Source organism: Setaria viridis, chromosome 5 (assembly GCF_005286985.2).
Source record: "Setaria viridis chromosome 5, Setaria_viridis_v4.0, whole genome shotgun sequence".
In the NCBI taxonomy this organism is placed as follows: Eukaryota; Viridiplantae; Streptophyta; class Magnoliopsida; order Poales; family Poaceae; genus Setaria; species Setaria viridis.
In genome coordinates, this window is record NC_048267.2 from 46347623 (window position 1) to 46356635 (window position 9013).

Here is a 9013-nt window from a genome sequence, read left to right on the forward strand (position 1 = left end):
CCCAGATCAGGAGCAAACGCGGCTGCTCTTCCGCTGCAGAAGCGGGGGAATGGAGGACGTGGGCACGAGAGTGGAGTTGGAAGCCGAGGAGAAGGGGAGCCTCAACGCGGGTGCCGCAGACAGCAAGGCCGAAAGTCCTTCCGCGAGACGGGCTCGGGCAATTTTTTTTTGTTTTGTTTTGGAAAACAAAAGAAAAACAAAAGCATGATTGATATTTGGATCGAGTTGCTTGCTGCTCGTTCATCATCTTTCTTATCCTATAGAATATGATATCATCGCAAGGACCAGACCAGTCGGGTGTTGCTTGGTTGAGCATGCAGAGAAAACAGTCAAGAACACTGAAGCTGCTGCTTTCGCTGCCTGCGACGACTGAATCTGATGATGCAATAACTTGCCTTTTCCATGACATAAACACACCCACACAATCGAATCGTTTATTTGTATATTCATATTATTATGGGTAACAATGCACAGTCAACTTACAGTTGGTATCAGACATCAGGAATTAGGCAGAATCCAATGCAATTCTGCCTCTCTTTTGGTACAGCAGCAACTGATTTGATTTGACTTGACTCACCAGCAGGCAGCAGCAATACAACATCAGCAGAGCAGAGCAGCAAATCTCTCTCCTCTTTTATTGATTGATTGATCGATCGACCACCACCAGCACCAGCAGCAGCAAATAAGAAAGAGATTGTGTTATTTGTCGGCGTGGTGGTACGCCTGCGGGTAGCCGGCGTGGTGGTACGCCTGCGGGTAGCCGGCGTGGTGGTACTGGTGGTGGTGGTGGTGGTAGCCGACGGAGACGCCCATGGGGAAGTAGGGCGTTGGCGCTGGCACCTGCGCCTGGGGCTCGTGGACGAGGCTGTGCGGCACGGGGGTGGAGGCGAAGATGTGGTCGGAGGGGGAGGGGCCTTCGTTGGAGAGCCCCTGCATCCGCTTCACGTACAGCCGGTACTTCTGCAGGTGGCTCGCGACGTTCTCCCGCGTCAGACCCTCCACGTTCATCAGCTGCATGATCGTCTTGGGCACCGCGTTCTTGATCCCCAGGTGCGCCACCACGTCCACGAAGCGCTTGTGCAGCTGCGGCGTCCACACCAGCCGAGGGCGCTTGCTGTTGTTCGTGGTGGTGGCAGCTGCGGACGAGTCCGCCTCGTCCCCTCTTCCTGCTGCTGCCGCTGCTGATCCACCTCCTCCTCCTCCTGCGGCTGCCTGATTGGGATGCAAAAAGGGCTGGAATGTGCCGCCGCCGCTCCCCAACGCAGAGCGCAGCCTGGACACCGTCGCCGCCGACGCGCGGTGCACGTCCAGCAGCGTCCGCCCGGGCTCCGGCGGGATGCGGAACGCCGCCGCCAGCCCCGGGGGGACCAGCGGCTGGGACAGCGGGGTCAGCTCGTCCGCGCCCGGGAGCCCCGTCTCCCACTCCATCACCCGCTCCTCGTCGCCAAGCAGCTCCAGCTGGTAGTCGTCAACCGCCTCCTCGCCCATCGAATCGATCGATTGGTTGGTTGGATTGTGCAATTGGAAGCCCAAATCAACACATCAAGAGGTCAATTCCGGCTGCCCGGCTACCACCAGGGAGGCGGCCGGCGGCCGGCGGCGGTGGGTGGGTTGGGGAGAGGAAGAAGGAAGAGGGCAGGGGGAAAGATATTTGTGCTAGCTAGCTAAGCCTGAGAGACAGATAGGAGAGGGCGCAATTTAATAACGCCGGAAATTGGAATAAAGAGCAAAAGCGCAGATCAGGATACCACGTGGACCGCTCCCCCTGATATTTTTGATTCGCTTTTCCATCACCCGCCGTCGATCCAGTGGCACGATCGGGGTTTCCTCGCTCTTTTCGGGGCAACCTCCAAGGTGACTAGGATGCCCCCCGAGATATTTCCCCGAGATGCGGATACCACACATCCCACGGCCCAGATTTCTCCTCTTTATTCCTACTATATCCTATGCCCTTTATTATTATTGTCATTATGTTATTCCATCTCATCTCTTCAATCTTTTTTTTTTCCTTTTTGGATCCATCTCTTCAATTCAATCATTCGGGCTTTGGTCAAACCGTAGCGATATTTGGGGGTGTTTGGCTCCCCGGGCTAAACTTTAGCGCCTATCATATCGAATGTTTGACACTAATGAGGAGTATTAAACATAGGCTAATTACAAAACCAATTTCACAACCCCTAGGCTAAATCGCGAGACGAATCTATTAAGTCTAATTAGTCCATGATTTGACAATATGGTGCTACAGTAAATATTTGCTAATGATGGATTAATTAGGCTTAATAGATCCGTCTCGCAATTTAGCCTAGGGGTTCTGCAATTAGTTTTGTAATTAGCTCATGTTTAGCCCTTCTAATTAGCATCCGAATATCCAATGTGACACGGACTAAACTTTAGCTCTAGGATCCAAACACCCCCTTTATAGCCTAGGACATTTTTCCTTTCTCTCTTCTCTTATGAAGAAAAAAATATACATACATACACTCTGTTTGTTTCTTGTCATTGCAAGGTGAAGCCATACCTCACGAAGTTGTCCTACATACAGACAAATAAAACGGAACGTAGAACTAGCCATTACTACCTGCACAACTACGTACATACGTTACTTTTCAAGTGATTTTTGAATAATATTTTTCTAATGCAAATTTGCAAAAAAAATCGAGAAATTGCAAACCTAGCGGTGTTTCGACTCCTAGGCAGCCGACATAGATCCTATGGGCTACTCAAGTGTGGAGAGGGCTAAGATAAGAACACATTTTTACATTTTGTTTCCATGTAGAACAATGTATTTATAGTCTTAACTATTAATCTAAAAATATAATGTCGAGCACTGTCCGCATGGCCTCATATAAGTCGACTGCATGGAAGGGCCTCGACCACCTTGCTCAAGATCATGTCTGGCTTTGCTTGGATTCGTGTCAACGGTGTGTGACTGTTAGCCATTTGCCTTGGTACGTACGGGTGTTAGTTGGACACGAAGCAGATCAGGCCAGTGCTTTGGTAGATGAAATTGCTTTCTTTGTATTGACTGTCTGAGTCGAAGTCGAATTGCTCTTGCTTTATGGTATCGATTTGTGATATATTTATTGTTCCACCTAATAGCAGTTTCACCTCCACACCTAGTACGTAGTTGCTTCCAAGCTAGTCGTGATCACATCTATTATGAGCCATGCTTCTGATGGATGCCTTGAACCGTTTTTCTATTTCTTTTTTTTTAACGTTACTTGGCTATGAATGCTTTGAACCGTTCTGTTGCTGCTGATGCACATCCATCGGTCGTGGGTGCGTGGTTTGGTGCGATGATAGCAGCATGTACATCTTGGTGGCATCTTGTAGCGTTGCTCCACTGGGCGTGGGGTTTTTATGGTATCTTCAGCAGCGACAGACTTATTTTCTAGGTGGTATGTACAAATGAAGGAAGCAGGCCTTGCTTTGCAAACGATTATACGTAATATCCATATTTTATTCCTAAACATATATAATCATAAAAAATGAAGAATTTTTAAAATTAAAAAGAAAGATTACTAGACTGTGCATGCATATAGCAATTTTGAACGCATAGGAGCACGTACTCTCCAATGCGTAGTGCATGAGCTATGTACGCTTTGTACATTGTGCAAATTGATACAATTCTAAACACATAGGAGTACACATTCTCCAAAACATAGAGTACAAACTGCATGCGAGCTGATGGACTTTCTAATTCTAGTCTTTCTTCACATGGGTCACTGCATATCTCAATAGACGAAATGCAAGCACCTAGACTTCGGTGACGAGAAAGCCATTGATCAGGTTGCTTATATAGATATTTATATATATATTTAATAGTGGATCACACTAGGATACTTTAGAACTAAAATATGAAAAATAATTGTTGCTCTCATAAGACCATATTTCAAATACATACACTACCATTTTTGTGTTGGGATATTAATATGTTTTTTTATGTATAAAATATTTTATCTAGAAATATCCTTACCAACCTTTATGTGAATTTTATATCGCTTTAATTTTAATAACACTCTAGATTTTTTTAAAAAAAGGTAAAGGTGTTTAGAGGTGACACTCAGCACGCTATAAGTCATCGTTGAGGCAAGATAACCTCTGAAAGTAAAAAAATACCAATTCCTTAAGTAGTAGTAGAAGCAAGTGCATCTTTTTTGCTGCCGCGTCCCAAACATTGTGCGCCATTCTTAGCTTGTGTGTAGAGAAACTTAATTAATTTGGAAATAGGATGCAGGAAACATACACGTACAGAGGTAACAAGCCAATCTATCAGCCTCTGATGAAGTACGTACGCTTTCTCGCTCGTTACGGGGGAGACTGACGCGGAAACGCGACTCCGAATTCAAAAGCATCACAAGTTTCGAGTTACTATTCATTACACTACTTAAATTAAACGGTACTGTTCAAATTCAGCACACTATTCAAATTAGGAATATGAACAGCGCTCAGGCACTTACCGTGAGTGGGTGGAGCACCTCAGGATGAGCAAAATATGGGGGCACTATTCGCTCACTATTAAGCACTATTGAGCAACTATTCAGGATCGCTTTCAGCAACTATTCAACAGATATGGTACGCGCGGGTGCGTGATTAGGTCTATATCTTGATTATATTGATTCTCATGATCTTTACGGGTTGGGAGACCAAGGATTCAACTGGTCGTGCTGCTATGCTTTGTGTCACTCATACTCGGTACTCATCGCATGCGTCCTTGGCTCACTTCAGAACCAGGCCAGCCCGGTCTTCACCCTCACCATCCCCAGCCACAAGTACACAGGACTCAGGCTCTACTGTCTTCCCAGGCAGTTTCATCCGAAGGGAACACTTCTCTACGCACACAGGATTCTCCTCAAACGCCGCTACCAGGGCTAACACGAGAACGACACACGCAGAGGTTTCTCCTCTAGGGTCCCTAGCGTAGAGACATCGCCCCATACGGATGAGCTTAAGGGAAGGCAGGGATACTACCAGGACAGCTTAATCCATTTCCACGGGACAAGCTTACAGGCGGCTTTCCCTTTCGGGAAACCCCAAGCACTTAGCACAAACCTTGATTACCTTACAAATAGAGGGATGAGCTCCAACGGCCTCCAGTACAGAGGTGGTGGAGTGATACAATGGTAGTGGGATGTTGCTACTAATAGTGGGAATCCCTTAGAGCACTTCCGAGGTGGTGCATGTCTTCATGGAGTATTTGGTGAGTGGAGTGTGGGTGGAGGTCTTCTACTTCTTCGGTGATCTTGCTTCGGTGATGTGTTTATTGATTGATTCCAGAATGCTTCACCTGACCTCTCGGTTTATAGCCACAGCAGAAGTTTCGGGAGACTCCTCAATAATTCACCTCTCCTGTTGCCTGGACAGCTGGACGACGCTCCGATCCTTAATAATTGTCCTGGCTACAGTAAAGTCACTGTTTATTCCTTTTGCCCTATCCTCTATCACGCTTTGTCTTCTCATGACATTCTGGATGCTGCTTGGTATGGTCTTCCACGCTCAAATGATTGATGTCGCAGACTTCAATCACAAAATCATGGCATGTAGTATTATTCTTCCCCTGGCTGAACTGTTGTTAACACTTTAACAACAGAGGGAATATATTCTCCTATGAGACAGAATATTCTTTCATGCAAGATATTTATTCTCTTTCTTCAAATTCTCTAGTTACTATTCAAATTGAACGACACTATTCAAATTCAGCACACTATTCAAATTAGGAATATGAATAGCGCTCGGGCACTCACCGTGAGTGGGTGGAGCACCTCAGGATGAGCAAAATATGGTGGCACTATTCGCTCACTATTGAGCAACTATTCGGGGTCGCTTTCAGCAACTATTCAACACATATGGTACGCGCGGGTGCGTGATTAGGTCTATATCTTGATATTATATATATATATACACACACACGCACATACATATGTACATATAGTGTATATATATAGTGTTTCCTCGTTTCGTCGTTGCACGATCGACGTGAATATTTTATATAGTTTGAGATGGAATTATTATTCACACTCACAAAAGCAATACGTAATAATAAGTATAACAACAAATACGAAAGTGATGGAATGAAAACCCAAACCCACATGCATTGCATTGTGTGCATGCAATGATCGTCGTCGGCTAGTCCCAGATCATGACGACGGCCATGACGGCGACGCCGAGGAGGACGGCGAGGAACTTGAGCGAGGGGCGGTCGGCGCGGGTGGGCTCGTTGGGGCGGTAGCCCTTGGCGATGAGGTGGTTGATGGCGACGTAGACGAAGACCCCCGTGGCGAAGCCCATGGAGATGGCGTAGGTCCAGTCCGCCGCCCTGCCCTCCGCCGTGGCGTCGATGCCGATGCCGATGGCCACGCCGACGGGGCTCGACACCGCGAACGCCAGCGAGTAGGCCACCGTCATCAGGAAGGGGCGCTTGGGGATCATGCGCAGCAGCGCGATGCCCATGGCCACCGCCGCGAAGATCTTGTGAAGCCCGATCGTCCACAGGTTGCGCCAGGCGTCGCTCCTAGTTGCTGTTTTCATTGCATTAATAAAGACGATCAACTGTGAAGTTAGAAAGCGATGATGATTATTCATTTCACATACATACTGTTTATTTGAATTGGATAATTAATACTATTTCCATGGTGCGTAAAATGTACAAGAACACTGTGATTGTAAAAGAAAATCAATTGAAACCTGAGACGCCTATGGCGATCCCTTCGAAGACGGAGTGGAAGCAGAGCGCGAAGATGAGCAGGATGGCGTCCTCGAAGGACGACGTCCGGACGAACACCGGGTGGTGCTGCGCCTGCGCCGCCGCCGCGTCGTCCTTGCGATGCTGGGCGGCCTGGGCATCTTCTTCCTCGCTGATGACCCTGTCGCGGTCGCGGCCTCTGTTGGTGACGGCGGCGATGACGCAGTCGGCGAGCATGGTGAGCAGGAAGCCGACGCAGGCGAGCATGTATGCGAAGGGGTAGTGGTTCTTGGTGAGGCCGTGGAAGGTGCTGGCGGAGTCGGCGAGGAAGTGCATGAGCGCCGTGCCCAGGAACACGCCGGCGGCGAACTGCGTGCCCAGGAGGAGGAAGGCCTCGTTCCAGCGGTAGAAGTAGGGTGACACGCCGCCGAGGAAGGTGAAGACAAACAGGATGACCAGGCACCACACCTTGACGGCGATGAGGCCCTTGGAGCGCAGGCCGACCGAGGAGTCGGCCGGCGGCGGCGTGGCGTCCTCGTCGTCTCCGTCGTCGATCCCGCCGTGGGCGCTCGCCTGCTGGAAGCACAGAAGCAGGGAGAGGAGGAGCAGGGCGGTGCAAAGGAGTGCCGACGACGACGACGCCCTCCTCATCCTCTTCCTGGTATGGTATGGTATGTTGCTTGCTATGGTAATCAAGCAGTTAGGAGGCTTGCATCTATATATGTTCACCGTACCTCCTCGATCGATCAATTGGGGATTAATTAATTAATTAAGATGCTGGATGATTAATGATATAAAACTATATTATCATTGCTCAACAAGTCTGCATCTATACATGCAGTACAAGTGGTAGCTGACTTTGGTGATGGTTGTACCGCACGCTCTAGAGATGTTTGTACAGTACGTCCGCCTAGCTAGTATGAAATGGATACGAGTACTTGGTTCATCATGGGATTATTTTATATGGATAGTTTATTGACCAGTAGTGGACGTTACCAGCTGAACCTTCCTCCGGCAGATGAGCCACCATCAACCTATATATAAGTCTTCCTTTTTTTTTTTGTTGACGATGAAGAATTCAGAGCAACATCACAGCATGTTTAGGCTGATTTTTAAGCCTTATTGCTTCAAAATCGTTACATCGAGTTGATACAAGGATCATGAAACACTCCCACATATGGAGATGTTTAGGTTGTATCCGCATGCCACCATGTCGTTTTGTTAGGATATATGATGCTTTTACCAACATTTACGGTAGCTATTAATATTTCGCTTATGCCATACAAATGTAGTATATTAATAAGAGCTTACTTTTTTAATACGAATCAAATGATATCAACTTTGTGTTAGTATATGTATAATCATTGGTCAAACATAATGCTTATTTTCTAAACGAAGTAAGGAGGAGAGCTGTCGATTATATTGAAAAGAGCACTGAAATATTATGCTCATCCTAAACAAACCAAATAAGCCCCTGTATGTAATATAATATCAAATGGAGAGAACGAATACAAAAGCTGACATGTCAACTATATATACGTGCTCCTGAAAATAAAATGTCAGCGGCAGAAACAGGTCGTCGTGTCCTGATATTATACTACCTAAATCTAATATTAGTACGTGCTGCTGAATCACCGTGGATAATGATAATTATTAGAGATGAAGCACTCTCGAGCCAAGACATGGCTGTTGCTGAAAACCCATGAATGGAGAGGGTGAGTTTCCATCTCCGTATGTTGGCGCTGTTGTTTCATTTTTCAAGATGAAATTTTGCATTCGATCAGGCAATGCAACTTCAGGCCGGCGTTCCTTCATCTGCTGCGGCTTGCATTGCCAGCTACTACATGCATGCTTCCACGCATCTGGCTGGCATGCGGATCAGTTCAGTCAGCGACGACGACATCTGGTCTTGAGGACCATAACTTGGCTTGGCTCTCATTGGTCCAACCAGTAAACACATCTCTGATCCATGGATGGATGGATGGATGCATATCGTCATTCATGGTAGCTATGCTATATTGCTATGCATGATTGAAGATTCTGCTATTGACTGGTCAAATGCAATGGGGGCCAACGCCAGAAAAAAGGAGGAAAAAAAATTAACAAGGACCAGCTGAGCTATATACTGGACTGGAGTAGTAGTACCTTATTAATAATTGCCTCGTACTAGCAATGAACATCAGTCGAGTTCAATATTTCATCATCACAACTTACATACACACATACATACACACATACATATACATATATCAGGGAAACGATCAAAAAGCTCCATTTTCTTCATCAAAAAGCTAGCCCAAGGGATGAATGAAGGGAAAAGGTTCTGCTTAC

The 9013-nt window shown here is 46.9% G+C and overlaps 2 protein-coding genes across 2 annotated transcripts; both read right to left on the reverse strand.

Moving 5' to 3' along the window:
- Positions 1-422: 422 nt before the first annotated feature.
- Positions 423-1689, reverse strand: LOC117855098 (transcription factor PCL1). Its single transcript, XM_034737374.2, has one exon. The coding sequence runs from the start codon at positions 1486-1488 to the stop codon at positions 700-702; it is 789 nt and encodes a 262-aa protein (XP_034593265.1). The 5' UTR covers positions 1489-1689; the 3' UTR covers positions 423-699.
- Positions 1690-5936: 4247 nt separating this feature from the next.
- LOC117855641 (zinc transporter 1) lies at positions 5937-7366 on the reverse strand. Its single transcript, XM_034738027.2, has 2 exons — positions 6685-7366; positions 5937-6518 (listed from the first exon to the last, which is right to left on the reverse strand). Exons 1-2 carry the CDS (start codon positions 7331-7333, stop codon positions 6127-6129), a joined length of 1041 nt encoding a protein of 346 aa, XP_034593918.1. The 5' UTR covers positions 7334-7366; the 3' UTR covers positions 5937-6126.
- Between the last annotated feature and the right edge of the window lie 1647 nt (positions 7367-9013).

What these genes read in the sequence shown, in the direction of transcription:
- LOC117855098 (XM_034737374.2), bottom strand. Translation starts at nt 1,488, where the DNA reads ATGGGCGAGGAGGCGGTTGACGACTACCAGCTGGAGCTGCTTGGCGAC.
- LOC117855641 (XM_034738027.2), bottom strand. Translation starts at nt 7,333, where the DNA reads ATGAGGAGGGCGTCGTCGTCGTCGGCACTCCTTTGCACCGCCCTGCTC. An exon ending in GATCGCCATAGGCGTCTCAG is followed by an intron (nt 6,519 to 6,684) that starts GTTTCAATTGAT and finishes CAATGAAAACAG; the next exon opens with CAACTAGGAGCGACGCCTGG.